At 41.9% G+C, this 17,595-nt stretch overlaps 1 protein-coding gene across 5 annotated transcripts in view; it reads right to left on the minus strand.

Moving 5' to 3' along the window:
- Window positions 1-17,595, minus strand: part of LOC115100224 (semaphorin-4D-like) — a 434,534-nt gene that overhangs the window by 139,510 nt on the left and 277,429 nt on the right. For all 5 annotated transcript variants that reach the window (XM_029618594.1, XM_029618567.1, XM_029618577.1 and 2 more), the window contains 3 exons: window positions 12,628-12,690; window positions 11,126-11,224; window positions 691-784 (listed from right to left, as the gene is read on the minus strand). In XM_029618594.1, coding sequence (XP_029474454.1) covers window positions 691-784; window positions 11,126-11,224; window positions 12,628-12,690 — 256 coding nt within the window. The remainder of the gene's footprint in view (window positions 1-690; window positions 785-11,125; window positions 11,225-12,627; window positions 12,691-17,595) is intronic.

Raw genomic sequence — 17,595 nt, forward strand, 5'->3', positions numbered from 1 at the left:
TCCCCCCCGGGTGAAGTGGTGCAAAGTTTGCAGGGAAAGGTATCTATAGGCTTTGTAACAATATGCAGAGTTTTGAACATTGCCCTAATAAAATATCTTGTAGTTAACACAAAACTAATGCCTGATTTACTAAGGCATTTCTCCCATTCTGTGTCTCTGGGAAAATGCCTTGATGAATCAGGCCCTAAGAGAGCACCCTTGTGATTTAATGTTTAGCAGTGTATGATACTTCCTTAGGATTATCAGAATTTTCCTTACAGGACATAAGCCTGGCAAACTACATTCTTCTGCGTAATCTCCAACGGTCAAGAGTGATTCAGTCTGTCTGCTGCTATCTTTTCCTGTCTAACAAGCAATCTGCTGTTCCATCACGTTGCACTATCAAAGCGGAAAAAGCAGCTCAGTCACGGCCAGCCTGCATTTGGTATGCTCGTCCACGCTTGCTAACGATGTGCTTGGGAGGAAAACGAATGATCAATTACCAATGTCAGAAGCACCATCTTTTTGTCTGTCCTCTCCCCTTGAGATCCAATGCAGGCTTCTCAACCTACTCTCGTATATCAAAGTCTGCAGACTGACTACGAGGTTCTGCGGAGACATTATTCACTTTCATCGCCTAACAGTTTATGAGTAGCAGAGCAGGGGCCAAAGTCTGCTCGTAAGTGATTACGCAGCAAAGCATCCACTTACCAACCATGACTGATGTATAGCTTTGTGTGGGATCAAATGGGCATCTCCCTTTGCCATCTTCATTTCTGCCCGCCAGCTCAAATGGAGTTAGATTCTGTGGCAAAAGTGAAAAGTTTGTCAGAGATCAACAAAATAATTTCTAGCAAAATACGAAAAGAAATTTGTGATGACACTGTCAGTCGTCTAGAGGCAATGAATGCCCCGAGTTACTTGCGCCTGCTAATGCACTTGTGACATTAATAGCATAGAATGATGCAACAGCCTTCAAAACACAGTCTCTAGTACCAATGACAGTAAGGGACCAAAGTTTCATTATAGATCCTCTGCGCAAGACTGCTGTTCATCATAATTTAAAAGGTTTAAAACTTTAGAATTTGAGCAAAAACCTCAACTAATAAAAGTTCAGAGGAAATTAGCTTCCAAAATACATTGAGGCAGATTTTTAATCTTACGCGCGCGAGGTACATTTGTGCACGCTACCCTGCGCGCACAAATGTACACCCGATTTTATAACATGCGCACGCTGCCATCTGCATGTTATAAAATCAGGGGTCAGCGCGCGCAAGGGGGTGCACACTTGTGCACCTTGCGCGCGCCGAGCCCTAAGGGAGGCCCGATGGCTTTCCCCGTTCCCTCCGAGACCGCTCCGAAATTGGAGCGGTCTCGGAGGGAACTTTCCTTTCGCTCCCCCGCACCTTCCCCTCCCTTCCCCTATCTAACCCACCCCCCTGCCCTATCTAAATCCCCCCACCTTTATTGCAGGAGTTACGCTTGCCGGCATGCCAACCCCCGGCACAGCCACTGTGCCGGAGGACTCGGGACTGCCCCCGGACCGCCCCTTTTTCAAAGCCCCGGGACATACGTGCATCCCGGGGCTTGCACGTGCCGCCGAGCCTATACAAAATAGGCTCAGCACGCGCAGGGGTAGGTTTTAAAGGGTTACGCGCGTAACCCTTTGAAAATCTACCCCATTATGCTTTTTTAGAAATGTTCTTTTTTATGCCACAATACTTTTTATTTATTACAATACTTATAATAAAAAATAGCATTCATAAGGTGAATAAACTGAAAAGTAAATTACAGAATTCTTATATTATCCAATAATCTGAATATTTTCAGAATTCTAAATAGAAAGACAATAAAAGAGAGACAACCAAGTTTGGCTGACCTGCAAGCACCCAGCAGAATCAGTGCACCTCATCCTCTAAAAAGGAATATGAAGAGACTACTTCTAGTAGATAGCTTTGTTGATCTTTCAAAACAAATCCACAAACTGGGAAGGATCAAAAAATCCAAACAAGATCTTTGATCCTAATTAATTCTACATTTACAGGGTAATATATTTGACCCCCTGTCTGGGTTCACTAGTGTGTCCTATTTGGTAAAATGAAGATTTTCCAGTAATGGGAGGTTCAGGGGGTATTAGCTTGCAGTGTCAGTGATAGCTTATATTCTTGATTAACCAGTTACTACCCCGAATCAATTAAGCCTGATACTTCACTTGGAATACATATCCAGTGCAGCTCACTGCTTCAACGGCAGGGGGGATGAAGAAGAGAGGATTTATATTCAGACAACAACCAAGGACAGAATGGCACAGGCTGGGTAAACAAATAAGCATGGGAGTAGCTTGCTTATTGCGGCAGTTACTACCCCTAACCAATTAAGCTTGATATTTCACTTAGATGTAGCTCCAGCACTGCTCTCTACATCAATGGCGGGGATGGAAGGTAACTAGAACCAAAAAGTTACAAATAAGGGCCAAGAGTAATAGATAAGTATGAGAAAAAAAAATAAGCATGAAAGCTTGCTGGGCAGACTGGATGGGCCATTTGGTCTTCTTCTGCCATCATTTATATGTTTCTATGTAACCGCAAAAGAAAGATGGGCAAAATGGGGTGGTATATATGATGGTTCTACGAGGCACTGGGAGTTAAGAGGAGCTCTGGAGTAAGGTATCTTGTTTAGGAGTTCAGGTAGTGTGGGTTTTCCCCAGAAGATAGCCCCAGTTTGGTGCCCAGTGTTGAGTTTCAGAAATCCACTGGGGAGAGAAATCTCTCTCTAGTAAGGATGTCAGGCCAGCTGGAAGGAATAGGCCTCAACACAGGGACACTATTTCTATCTGTAAATCTGAAGCTGGTGTGTTGAATAAAATAAGTTTTCCTGTCTGCTTTTGGAGTTTAAGGAAGAAATTGGTTCTAGCGGTGATTTGTGGAAAATTATTCTATCTGGTAACTCAAGCTGCAAGAGGGAGGTTGTTTCTTCAGCGTTTATGCAATTTGGACTGTTTGCTAATTTTTCTGTCTTGTTACTGGACCTTGATTTTGTGGCCTTTCAGTAAATACTTTTTTCTTGTTTTGGAACAAAACCCTGGTGTGGACTACATTTTTGGTGATCCTTGGGCCTTGCAGGTGAATCCTGCTTCCCATAGCAAGAATCCATGCATTTTTCCAGAGCCTGCAATGAGTAGACTGGTGCTCAGAAGCCTCTGAAGGTGACCCCCAGTGGAAAAGGGGAGTGTTTACATATAAAAGTAAAGCAGAACCCATCGTTAAAGCTTTTTTTGTGATGCTTTAAAAATTCCCCATCTCCTAAGTTGAGGTTCTCTAGCCTCATCCAGGTAAATTCTTTGTAGTCTGGCCTAGAAATTTTACATCCGATTAAGAAAAAAAACCAAAAACAGTTTTAATAATTAATCATAATCGGAATCTATGATAAAAGAAACCAATAAGGTTTCATTTCCTATGAAAGTAGGTATTAAATTTAAAGAAATATTGTATCACTTGCTAATTGTTTGTTGGACTCTATATCAGAACTAGGTTTACCCGGTAGATAATATACTTTATATAATGGAGGTACAGCAGCTCCTGTAATATCAAAGCACAATTTGAGGTAATTCTTAGAGATCAGCAAGATTTATTTATTTATTTATTTTTTATAACTTACAGAACTTTACCAAATAAAGATCATTTACTCAGCATTTTTTCCCATAGTCACAGAATGTAGGACTTATCAAGCAAAGCAGAATTAGGGTGAACTGCCTTTGAAGGCTCCCTATTACATAGAAACATAGAAACGACGGCAGAAGAAGACCAAACGGCCCATCCAGTCTGCCCAGCAAGCTTCACGCATTTTTTTCTCTCATACTTATCTGTTTCTCTTAGCTCTTGGTTCTATTTCCCTTCCACCCCCACCATTGAAATATCTAGCTTGATTAGTTAGGGGTAGTAACCGCCGCAATAAGCAAGCTACACCCATGCTTATTTGTTTTACCCAGACTATGTTATACAGTCCTTATTGGTTGTTTTTCTTCTCCCCTGCTGTTGCAGCAGGGAGCTATGCTGGAAATGCGTGATGTATCAGTCTTCTCCCATGCCGTTGAAGCAGAGAGCCATGCTGGATATGCATCGCAAGTGAAGTATCAGACACATTTGGTTTGGGGTAGTAACCGCCGTAACAAGCCAGCTACTCCCCGCTTTGTGAGTGCGAACCCTTTTTTCTTCTCCCCTGCCGTTGAAGCAGAGAACTATGCTGTATATGCATTGAAGGTGAAGCATCAGGCTTATTTGGTTTGGGGTAGTAACCGCCGTAACAAGCCAGCTACTCCCCTCTTTGTGAGTGTAAATCCATTTTTCCACATTTCCTCTTGCTGTTGAAGCTTAGAGCGATGTTGGAGTCACAGTAAGCATGTGTATGTTTATTGAATAAGGGTATTGTCTCCAGGCAGTAGCCGTCATTCTGGCGAGTCACCCACTCTTCATTGGCGACCTCTTGACTTTATGGATCCACAGTGTTTATCCCACGCCCCTTTGAAGTCCTTCACAGTTCTGGTCTTCACCACATCCTCCGGAAGGGCATTCCAGGCGTCCACCACCCTCTCCGTGAAGAAATACTTCCTGACATTGGTTCTGAATCTTCCTCCCCGGAGCTTCAAATCGTGACCCCTGGTTCTGCTGATTTTTTTCCTACGGAAAAGGTTTGTCGTTGTCTTTGGATCATTAAAACCTTTCAAGTATCTGAAAGTCTGTATCATATCACCTCTGTTCCTCCTTTCCTCCAGGGTGTACATATTTAGATTCTTCAATCTCTCCTCGTACTTCATGCGATGAAGATCCTCCACCTTCCTGGTCGCCCTTCTCTGTACCGCTTCCATCTTGTCTTTGTCTTTTTGTAGATAAGGTCTCCAGAACTGAACACAGTACTCCAGGTGAGGCCTCACCAAGGACCTGTACAAGGGAATAATCACTTCCCTTTTCTTACTCGATATTCCTCTCTCTATGCAGCCCAGCATTCTTCTGGCTTTTGCTATCGCCTTGTCGCATTGTTTCGCAGACTTCATATCATTAGACACTATCACCCCAAGGTCCCTCTCCTGCTCCGTGCACATCAGCTTTTCCCCCCCCATCGAATACAGTTCATTCGGATTTCCACTCCCCATATGCATGACTTTGCACTTCTTGGCATTGAATCTGAGCTGCTATATCTTCGACCACTCTTCCAGTTTCCTTAGATCCCGTCTCATTCTCTCCACTCCTTCCGGCGTGTCCACTCTGTTGCTGATCTTCGTGTCATCCGCAAAAAGACAAACCTTACCTTCTATCCCGTCCGCAATGTCGCTCACAAAGATATTGAACAGGACCGGTCCCAACACTGATCCTTGCGGTACACCACTTAAAACCGCTCTCTCTTCAGAGAAGGTTCCATTTACCATCACACATTGTCTTCTGTCTGTCAGCCAATTTGCAATCCAGGTCACCACCTCGGCCCTCACTCCTAAGCTTCTCGTTTTATTCACCAGTCTCCTGTGCGGAACCGTATCAAAAGCTTTGCTGAAATCCAAGTATATGATATCAAGCGCTCCTTCCTCGATCCAATTCCTTGATTACCCAGTCAAAAAAGTTAATCAGATTTGTCTGACAGGATCTTCCCCTGGTGAATCCATGTTGCCTCTGGTCCATCAATTCTCCAGCATTGGGCTGGATACAAGGAGCCCTAGCTTGACACACCTTTGCTGGGGTTTTTTTGTTTTGGAGTCTTACATAGCTTCTTATGGATCTCAAGCAGCTAAAACAGACATTTTGTTACTCAGAACATCTTTATTTCAAGAATCTAGCAGTAATCACAAATCACTTTCTTGGACTGAATTTTTTTTTATTTTAAATAAGTGGCTGATAAGATCAGAGTTACATATGGAAACCCTAGTGGAATATTTAAAACAAATGATCCCTAGAGGTTTATGCATTAATAAAGAACCAAAACTGTTCCAGGAAAATATAGAATTTGTTCAAAAGTGGGAATTTAAATTAAATAAATGCTCATCTTAACTTAGGCTATTAATAGTGGACCTCATTAACAAGTTTGTTCATGAAACAGCTAGCATTTCTGATATTATCAATAAAATAAAAGAATATCACTGGAGTTTTTGAGCAAGCCCTTCAAGGACAGAGTTTATAATTGAGCAAGTTCAGGTACCAGTAAGTGGGGGAAGTTTAGTATCTTTATTAAAATGTATTATTTATTTTACAGAGAGCAATTTTGGATATTCATCTTTAAGCCATTTTTGGGAAGAATCAGGAAACTGAAATGGAACACTATCATCCAATTAATTATGTGAATTCTTAATATGCTAGTTTAATATTTGATTGGCTCTTTGTAGTGATGTCACCCTATATGTAAGTATTTGAACTCCATCTGTGTCAAGATTCCAGTAAACCCCCACAGATGACAAAACGCCTCGAGTCAGTATGAAGTTGGGTGATTTAGCTGCACAATTTAAGAACTATTTTTTGTGGATTCACATTTTAGAGACAATTATAAGGAAAAAATGAGGAGAAAACAGGAAACTGAGGATTATACTGAAGAAGTCATATTTAATCGAAAGTCACAAATAAGAGCTTGTGCGGATGATCGTCTCCTTTGCACAAAATTTTCAGATTGTGATGCGTTTATATTTTAGTGTTGCTTTGACTATTTTTGTCTACACCTTTGCTGGTCCAACAGTCTTTGTGGCATTTGCTCTTGAGAAACTACTCTTCATCTGGCCTGGTTCCTGCTTCATTCCTGGCTCCTATCTCCTGCCCGATTCCTGCCTAGTAAGTCATGGCAGCCACCTGCACTCAAAGATGCTCCCCATGGGAAAGTGTCACTGCTTTAGACAGAGGGAGATTACCCTTCTCCAGCATGCCTGGCCTCTATATCCCTGTCCAGGCACAACATTTCTTCTTTGCCCTTGGTGGAGCAAGCAGTGACAAATCAAAGCATTAGAAACAGAAGTTAGAGAGGAAACTCTTGCTTCCATCTCACAGCATTCAGTTGACAAAACAGCAATATTATCTTCACATTTTTTTTAAACTTTTATTTAACCATCGGCATACAGCATACAATATAGAACAGTGCAATAAAATAGCATATATAGGAAAATTAGTCAAAGAAAAACAATCATACAGATCAGATAACGTTCATGTCGCAAATGACACCAGAAATCCATTCCAGATAGATGACAGATAGTGTTTCCAAAAGCAACCCCTTAGTGCCTTATATTTAGCCCTCTCCCCTTCAATGCAAAGCGTATTTTTCCAATATAAGCAATATCCTTTGATTAAACCACTGCTCCAGACATGGATTATACTTCCATGTTTTAGCAACAGTGAAACAGACAGCTAGTAATAACTGTGATACTAATACTCTGTTTCACCAGAATCCCAGAACCCACCCAACTACCCAAGAGACTAAGAACACATGTGAGAGAAATCAGGCAGACAATGACGGATATCTCCTGCGTCACACTCTTCCAGAATTGACTGACCCTGAAACATCCCCACATGTGTAGATACATGCCCATTTCCCTGCAGCCCCTCCAGCAATTTGGATCATCCTCACTGTAAATGCTGGCAAGATAACAGGGAGTATAATGTGTTCTATGCATTAATCTGATGATTAATTTGACTCTTCTGATATGTATAGAAATTTTGTGTGATGCCACCCATAATTGTTTCCACTCCCTCTCAGTGAGAGCAAGCCCCAGATCATCATTCCATTTATTCCGTAGCTATACATCAGTGCATAGCCCAAATTTGGCCAACAATGTACTTTTACAGATAGAATACTTGACTTGTGGCATCTTTGTTAAGTCAACAATCAATAATTCCATCCCATTAAGTGGCTGCATGGGACCTGAGATGTTAAGGCATTCCAGCTCTCTCCTCAATTGTAAATCATCATCTAAGTGAAATTCTTCCCACAGAGTGTCAAACGATTTAAGCCCCTCTTCATCCCACAGCTAAGCCATGAAAAGCAGATCTTTCCAGGCTCAAGACTAAAAACTGGGAGCAAATATACTGCTAGAAATATCAAAGTTATGAAAAGATTTGAGATAATGGTGATATTTCTTCTTCTTATAGTTTAATGAAACGATGACATACCTCCAGACCTCAAGTATGTGCCAAAATAGGCCTGGCTCTGCTATCTCTGCATGCGCAGAAAACAAGGGCATATAGGATAAAGCATGCAACCCCACATCTTTTGCCTGCTCAAGAGAAATCCAAGTGGCATCTTCACTACCAGTGAATCATGACTTAAGACATACCAAACTAGCCGCCCAGAAATAAACTTGCAAGTTTGGAACAGCCACATGTCCTTGGTTTATGGGCAGCCATGAAACAATTTAAATCTAGCCTGCTTGTTATTCCTTGTTATTGCTCTAAGCAGGTCAGTAAAGGCAGAAGCAGGTACATTACAAGATAACAAATGGGGTAAAATATTCATTTTGAATAGAATGATCCTGCCAGTTACCACAGTTTTTTTTAACCTATTCCAGAAAACTTCCACTTCATGTTGAAAATCAATATAATGGCTTCCAATCAAGCATAAGCCTTAAACAATGTTTCCAAAGATTAAATATGTCTTGAGCCCACGTTCCTCCTTCAGTTGCCAAAACTAGAAAGTTTTTTCTCCACAAGACATACACATAAAGATTCAGTATACCAGTCTCTCAGATCTCACTGCTTTCTGCAAATTAAGAAGTGTTCCAGGATCCTTACCAGACATCTGTGGGGACAGCTTAAGAAATTCCGGAGCACGAGAATTTGTATTTAAGCTAATGACCCAGATCCTTTGTTCCCTCTGAATAAGTCAGCACACCCACAGCCACTGGTTAGACACCAAAACTGGCTGGAATGGAAACAAAGACAGGCACCACTGGGTCCACAGCATACAAAACCTCATCAAATGATAAAGCAGTCCATCCAGTCCCAGTCATCAACAGCTCAAGAAATCTCCTGCCAGACACATCAGGGTTTGACAGTCATCATTCTGGTCTTGCCAATGAATCAAATACACAGTCTCCAATCCCACTGACACTGATGGAAATGAAGAAACCGGTAGGTCCGATCATTGATGTTTCGATTCTTATAAAATGTCACTGCCAAGAGCAGAAACATGCCAGGAGGATGTGCTAGACGCAGACCTTGAGTTTGGATGGCCTGCTTGCAATCCATCTTTATGGAGATGGGGAGCATAGATGACTGTGGAATGTCACCTACAGCAGATTTCCATTTAGACAATTTAAAAAACAGATATTCAAGCTAGTTCTGAGGTGAAAAGCTGATCAGCCACGTCTAGTTAGAACTCCATCTTGGATCTCTCTCACATTCAATGTTAGTTCTTAATAGTTTTCTAATACTTTTTACTACAAATCCTAGTAGAAGCACAGGCAGTCATGCAGCTGGTCTGTCTGCTCCTCGTATTGACTGGATCGTGTGGTGGCTTGGTGGTGGTGAGGCACCGTCCAGAAAGGCCACAAGGACTTGAAGCTGTTTGAATTATTGTGGGAGAATCTTGTAGTCTGATATGGTAGGGGAGGAGTGCTAGGTGTGAACTAAAAAGTGGATCTTGAATGCAGGAAGGTGGAGAGTAATAGAGAAAGACAACAAAAACTGTCTTGGGTAAGAAGTGACATCCTATAGGCAGTCAGATCCTGTGGCTGTCAGCTTGGATATATTCTTAGCAATGTAGACAGGAATAACTAGGCAGATTGGATAGACTAATTGGTCTTTTCCTGCCATTATCTATGTTACTATATACATGCAAACATCACACTGAAGAATTTAATTATATACTTTACCAAATCAGTTAAATGTAGTTATATTTTAAAAAATCAGTTCTTCAGTATAATGGAAGTGTATGAGGAAAGTAAGGAATGCAGACTCAGATTCAAAGTATCTGCATGGTCAATAACAACTAATTTGATTGGTCAAGTGCGGCATTTTGGGGTTTTTTTCCCCCAGTAATGCGAGCATGTTATAAAATCCAATGGCCGCGCACACATATGCGCAGGATTAAAATCCACACGCGCATGGTGGGCGGCCCACAGTTCGCGCACGGAGGCGGGGGGGATTTTACAAAGCAACGTTGACTAGGAGGAAACTTTCCTACACTTAACTCTATCCTTCCTCCCTCTTCCCCTTTCCTCCCTGTCCCCTAAACCGACCCTAACTATCCCTAATTTTTTTTAGTTTAATACTTACTGCTCCCCTGGAGTAGAAGTAATCTGTGCGCGCCAGTCGGCTGCCAGCATGGGTTTCCCCGGGACAGCAGCTAATGGTGTTGTCCCAGCCCACACATGCATGTGCCCAGACCACGCCCCCCCCAAGCCGCCCCTTTTTCCTGCGGCTGGCATTTCTGCGCATACCGGGGTTTATGACCGTAGCCGGGCCTTTTGTAAAATGCGCGCTTTGTGTACAAGGCCTGGCCATGTGAATAAGCCCTGAAATTTACGCGTGTAGCCCTTTGAAAATTTACTTGAAAACATCATGGATCTTGGCTTGATAATGGTTAACTAAGGGAGTTAGAACATTATCAGGTATTCAACAACCTCCTACTACTCTAGGAAATTATGCTATGATAGAGCCTACAAGAGACTTGAGTGGCTAAGTCTGGCACCGCATTCCCAGAGACAACGAAAAGGGTGAACTAATAAAGTTGGCAGCAAGAAAAAAGGTCAAGGAATAGGAAAAGGAGTCCCTGGGAATAGCTCAAGGAAAAGAAGGGTCACACCCGCAGACCTAGAAAATAAAAATGGGAACTCAGATGGTGACATTGCTAAATCGTCAACAGCCAGGAACTTGACCAGGGGAAAAACATGATGAACCCAGAATGTATAAGGTCAGTGATGCCTACCAGGGTCCTGTCGAGAGACCACTACAGGGAGAAGACAGGAAGAGACAAGACACACAACCAAATTCAGTATTCAGCAATGGTCCAAAAGAGCCAAAAACGAGTCGCCAGGACTATTTTATGACCTGTGCCCAATATTTTAAATTACCTTAGGAAAGAGTGAACACCACTTTAACACCATATCCTCACTGGGCTGTGCTCTTAATTAAGAAGTTTGAAATCACTGCTTTAGCACGTCATTCACTCACAGAATTGCACTTACCAGATGGTCACAGGTTGGCTGAAAAGCATTTGTTCCGCATACGTACAGAACACCCTCATTCAGTGGCTGTAAGACACGGACATAATTCAAGCATTCGGTCTGGAATGAAACAAGAAGAAACAGAAGTTTAAGTGAATGCCATCAACTAGATCTCTAAGACCGAACTCCTCATCTCCTCCAACCACGACAACTTCCCCCCACAGACCCACTACAACACCCAGGTCACTCATGTAAGAGACCTTGGAGTGACCCTTGACAACTGCTTAAACCTAAAGAAAGCGATCAACAACACGACCAAAGATTGTTTCTATAAACTTCAAGTTTTAAAAAGGCTCAAACCCCTCCTTTATTTCCACGACTTCAGGACAGTCCTACAAACGATGCTTTTTGCCAAAATAGACTATTGTAACGCCCTCCTCCTTGGACTCCCCATCTACCACCAAACCTTTACAGATGCTGCAGAACGTTGTGGCTAGAATCTTGATGAACACCAACCACAGAGAACACATCTCACCAATCCTCTGGAACCTTCACTGGCTGCCAGTAAACTACAGAATCCTACACAAATCCCTCACCATAATACACAAAACTGTCCACAACCAACTACAGCTTGACCTCGAAATCCCACTCAGACTCCACACCTCTACCAGACCCATCAGAGAAACATACAAAGGAACTCTGCAAGCCCCCCCAACCAAAGCTACACGTCATACCACGACTAAAGACCGGGCATTCTCGACAGCAGGCCCGGCCATCTGAATAACATGCCCACAGACCTTAGACTGGAGCCCTGCCATCTAACATTCAGGAAAAACCTCAAGACTTGGCTATTCTGTCAAGCCTTCTCGTAACCCTCAGAAACATACAATTGGCCTTTAGCCATTCCTCGCAAGTCATGCAACTAAGTATCTAATAAGTTTAAGCTCTTAACTCCTAGTCTCAATTGTTCTCTGTTAACCTCTCCACCTATCCTATTTTCCGGCTATTCTAGCCTCCAAGTTATTCCACCCTGTTGACTGTAACATTTTGCTCCGTGTTGTTAAATTGATTTGTTAAAGTTATACCCCTTGTTCTATGTAAACCGATTTGATATGGTTATTATCATGAAGGTTGGTATAGAAAAGAGTTAAATAAATAAAATAAATAATATTAAACTAAAATTCAAACCATTTCATGCAATATTCAACAAACTCATGATTCAGACTACACCACATGTAACTGTGCTCACAATGCTCAAGATTCAGCAAGGCCTCTCCTGCGAGCTGGCCGCTCAGTAGATCATGGGCATCTGATAACCAGAAGGTTAGGTCAGCCATTGAAGACTACCAGCATGTGATCAGTGAAAGCCACCGTTACTCTGTAGATAAAACCACACTGTGCAGTTTCCTTTAACGCTGCCAAGAACACCGATTGTGCTCTGCAAATACTGGGTGTAGGAACAGGTTTCAGCACATTATAGGTTTCACAATACTTAGCTGAACATTGCACTGAGGTCACATTACCTGTTTGGATTTGCCTTTTTTGGCACACTCATTTTTTTTGTCTTCACTGGCGTTCCAGTAGACCTAGAATAAAAGTAACAGTTAATGTCATCATAATCCTCTTTCCACCATTCTTTCAATGCCAAGTAGAAATGTAATAAAGGAGACACAAAAAAACCCCAAAATTTTAGAAGGGAATAAATAGGTTGGGGAAAATGGGACTTCTCATAAAACACCTTTTGATTGATATTAGAGCAGTAGATATTAATCAAAAAATTCATCTCATTATGGATAGTCATTGTTACTATAATATACCTCCCTTTAGTATCCCTATACACCAAGTCTGTGTGCACTGTCAAGTCTTTAGATATAAAGATCCTCACCCCCCCATATCTATTTCTTGGCATACTAGAGGCTAAAGAACACCATGAGAAAATGTATAGAACACACCAGTCACTCGCCCTTCTTCCTAAGATGTGTTTCTTGAATAAATGCTATGGTCGCCTTCAGCAAGATTCTTGAAACAATTTGGCATTTAAAAGGAGAGGTCAATACTTTGCATTTAAAGATACATACAATGGCTTGCAAAAGTATTCAACCCCCTAAAAAGAGTCAGTAGATTTGTGTCAATTACAAATGACACTTACACAAATTGTTCCAGACAGTATGTCTATTGTAAAACAGTATGCTCTTAAAATAAATGACCAAAATCACAATTAATTATTTCTCTGCCTTTTTTGTAAAATAAAAATAAAAACTGAAAATTGCTGCTTGCATATTCAACCCCTTCAGACTAGTATTTGGTAGTGCCACCTTTTGCTGCAATAATGGCTTTAAGTCTGTTGGGGTAAATTTCTACCAGCTTGTACTCTGAGTGATTTTTGCCCATTCTTCCTGGAAAATTTGCTCCAGGTTGTTCAGGTTGCTTGGATGACGCTTATGGACTGCAATTTTCAAATAGTGCCACAGATTCCTGATTGGATTGAGATCTGGACTTTGACTTGGCCATTGTAGAACATTCATCTTTTTGTTGTTCAACCACTCCTATGTTGCTTTGGTCTTGTGCTTAATCATTGTCCTACTGCAAGATGAACTTTCTCCCAAGTTTTAGTTTTGTAGCAGATTGAAGCAGGTTGTCTTGCCATATCTTCCTGCACGTTGCACCATCCATCCATCCTTCATTGTTAACAAGATGCCTAGTCCCCACTGAGGAAAAGCATCCCCACAACATGATGCTGTCACCCCCATAACTCTACTGTTGAGAGGGATGGTGTTTGCTGAGGAATGGGCAGTGTTATGTTTGCACCACACATAGCACTTTGAATTTTGGTCAAAAAGCTCCATTTTTGTCTCATAACCGTATCACACATTTTAGCTGGGTCTTTCTGATGCTTTCTGGAAAACTCCAGATGTGATAGGATGTTTTTTTTTCTTCAGTAATGGCTTCTTTCGAGCCACCTTCCCATGCAGGATCTTGATATGGTTACATCTCCACTCCAGTCTCAGCCACTGAACTCTGTAGCTCCTTCAAAGTGGCTTCCCTCACAAGACTCCTTGCTTTGATGCTGAGTTTTGAGAGATGGCCTTGTCTAGGCAGTGTCTGATGATGATGATGATGATGATGATGAAGCTTCCATTGATCCAACAGTGCTCACTGGGACATCCAAGCACTTGCATAATATGTTGTCGCCTTTTTCCTTTCTTGTGCATGTCTATAACTAACTTTAATTTCCTTAGGATGCTGGTTGGTTTTCATTTTTACAGCTTTCCTTCAGATTCACAGTCTGACCAATAGTACTGGAATTAGGGGGGGGAGGAGGGGTCTTATCCAGAAAAGCTGACCTTTTTTAATGATTCACAGGTAGAGGCCAACTGTAAGCCAATTAAGGCAATATCTTTCATTTGTGTAAACTTGGAGCTTCCAAAGCACAGAGGTTGAATACTTATGAAAGCAGCATTTTTTTAGTTTCTAATTTTATTTTACAAAAAATGCAGAGAAATAATGAATTGTGCCTTGGAAAATGTACTTTAAAAGCATATTGGTTTGCAACAGACATACTGTCTAGAATAATCTGTTTAAGTGTAATTTGTAATCCACTCAAATCTGCTGACATTTTACAAATATTTTTGCAAGCCACTGTATATATTTTTTTTCCTCCACCTGGTTTCCTTGTAACCAATTTAATACATGAAGGGAATGTACAGCCTGAAGAAAAGGTCAAGATTTTAATTGGTATCCTCAAAATGCATTTTCAACAATTAACCCTGAAATTGTAATGAACGCACAATTTTGATGCCGGTGCGCCCGATGCAATAAACTTTTCAGCACTTTAACTGCACATTTCTCCCCACCTCCCTTTCGGTACGCTCTTCCAATTTTGCTCTCCTTTGACTATTGCATTGGGCGTGCAATGGAAGTGGTTGCACACACATTAGGAAAACGGGCGCTCGTATCGGGCACCTGTATCTGGCGCACATTTTATTGCACTGACCTGCGAGGGGCAATAGAGAAGAGGAGGAGGAACGCTAGGAAGCAAAGATGCCTGCAGTACTTTGGTTAGGGATTTGAATCTACAAAAGGTACACTTGGGAATTAGGTTATGTATGGTCCTGGGGAACTGCACTAGCCTACAGATAATTTCCATATATCCCTTACTGTGGTGATACTGGAGTCTCAAGAAAAGGAACTGGAAACCTTTTTAAGTGTGAAGTGGACAGTGCTGTCTGGAATAAAGTAGTTTTTACTGCATGTGGCTGACTCTGAGCGATATGTTCCAGCAGATCTTCAAGACCTAGCTAGTGACTCATGACAATATAAATAATTTTGTGCATCAGATTTCTTCATATTGTTCAAACAGAAATATTCAAGTACGACTAATTGTCTCCTCCTACTTTTCCCCGTTATCAGCTTTCCCAATTCTCAATTCAAATTTTCCAGGAAATACACGTCTCCACTGTTAGGTATACCGCAGCACTGAGCACTAACAACCATAATGCTTCTGGAGAGAACAGGAATCTTTGTGGGCTGTGAGATCTTTTAACGGAACAACACAAAGATATTGTACCTAGGAGTGTACCTGGGGGAAAAAAAAACAAACTTGTTTTGCTGCCTTTTTTGTCTCTTCATTTTAGCACACCCTAAACCATTTTCCCCAATGCAAAACTGAAACAGAGTGAATATTTGGGGTTTTTTTTTTCTGTTTTGGATTAGACCGACACTAAACAGAAAACCTGCTTGGTGTTTTCCATGATGTTTTAAACAATTACACATTCCTAGCTGTAGCACATAAGCTTTAAAGACCAAAAAGGTCTTTGCCGTAAAAGTTCATGTTCTACATCTTCTTTTGTGCTGGTCCTTAAAAGATCTCGCAACCTATAAAACATCCACGTAAAAACCTTAATGCGAGCTCGGGATAATGATCCAGAAGTATGTTCAGCCTCCAGAACTGCCCAGCCCACAGTGCAGCAAAGGTCGGCCAATGCACACCACAGAGGGGGTGTTAATGAGGGCACTGCTTTCTGGGGCTTGGCCAAAGGCTGAAAATTACAGTCTCACACCTCTCTCTCACCTCCCATTTCAGATCTGAAGTACTAAAGTTTTGGTCTAAAATGCAAACAATTTAACAGACTTCACAGGAAATGACATCGTGGTAAGTTCCGCAGAAACCTTCTTCTTTAAAACTTGTAGGTCACTTCTGAAGTCTTTCCTAGTTGTGCTGGGTTTTTTTTTCAGCCACTCTGTCCCTGCTAAAAGTGCTTCAGATGTTGGAAAAGCTCCTGAATGCAGCTACTGCTATGCTTAGAGCTGCCCACACACAATGCTGGCACTCCTTGTGACTGTGGGCAAGTCACAAGGAGTGCCTCCGTTGCCTCTGGTACAAAAACCTCTGGGGACAGTAAAATTCCAACCGTACCTGAACACAATCCGCTTTGAAGTGGTCGACTGGTCACGAAAGGCGGAATATAAATCAGAAATTAAATTTCACAGCGCAACCACACAGCAAGCTGATGCCTTCTTGCAGTCCACAGTGAAGTCAGGAAAATCACATAACTTATAGTGGGAGTCACAACAGGGCAAGCTGGGCAGCATAGACTCATGCCTTAACTTTCATTAGTTTCAGCAATCAAAAATATTAGGGTTCTGGGCTAGTGCATGTTACTAAGGGCCAGATTTTATAACGTGCGTGCGGGCGTAGATTTGTGTGCGCAAATCTATGCCCGATTTTATAACATGCGAGCTCCGAAATCGGAGCGGCCTCAGAGGGAACTTTCCTTCCCTTCCCTTATCTAACTCGCCCCTCAGCCCTCCCTAAATCCCCCCCCCCCCCTATCTTTATTTTGTGATTTACGCCTGCCTCTGGGCAGGCCTAACTTGCGCGTGCCGGTCAAGTGCCGGCACGCGAACCCCAGGCACAGCCGTTGTGCCGGAGGCCTCGGTCCCGCCCCCGGATTGGCGACCCGCCCACGCCCCCTTCCCTTTTTCAAAGCCCCGAGACATACGTGCGTCCCAGGGCTTGCGCGCGTCGCCAAGCCTATGCAAAATAGGCTCAGCGCGCGCGCAGGTTACGCATGTAACCCTTTGAAAATCTGCCCCTATGTATTTACTTATAAATTGTTCATTGCATTTACTTTAAAAGAAGACTGGACTGCTTACATATTTTGTGGTTATCAATTAATACTGTATGAATATGCTTCTTAAGTTTCTGATGCTTGAAAAATTGTAAAATAAATAAATAGAAAATACAAAACAAAAAATATTAGGAATTTTTCAGAAGCTTTATACTTGGACAACTGTACTTTTCTGTGTCCTTGATGTTTGTTCTCCTAGTGAAAGTTAGACTGCAACAAGCCAGACATTTATTGTATTTATCAGACTGTAAAAAAAACCCCAAATACCAGACTAGAAGATGTACTATGGTTTTGAAGGCTTAAATTTCAATAAATACAGTAAGTGCTGGCCGGTTCATCTCTCTGCCGGTACAAGCAGGT

This window comes from Rhinatrema bivittatum, chromosome 1 (assembly GCF_901001135.1).
Source record: "Rhinatrema bivittatum chromosome 1, aRhiBiv1.1, whole genome shotgun sequence".
Classification (NCBI taxonomy): Eukaryota; Metazoa; Chordata; class Amphibia; order Gymnophiona; family Rhinatrematidae; genus Rhinatrema; species Rhinatrema bivittatum.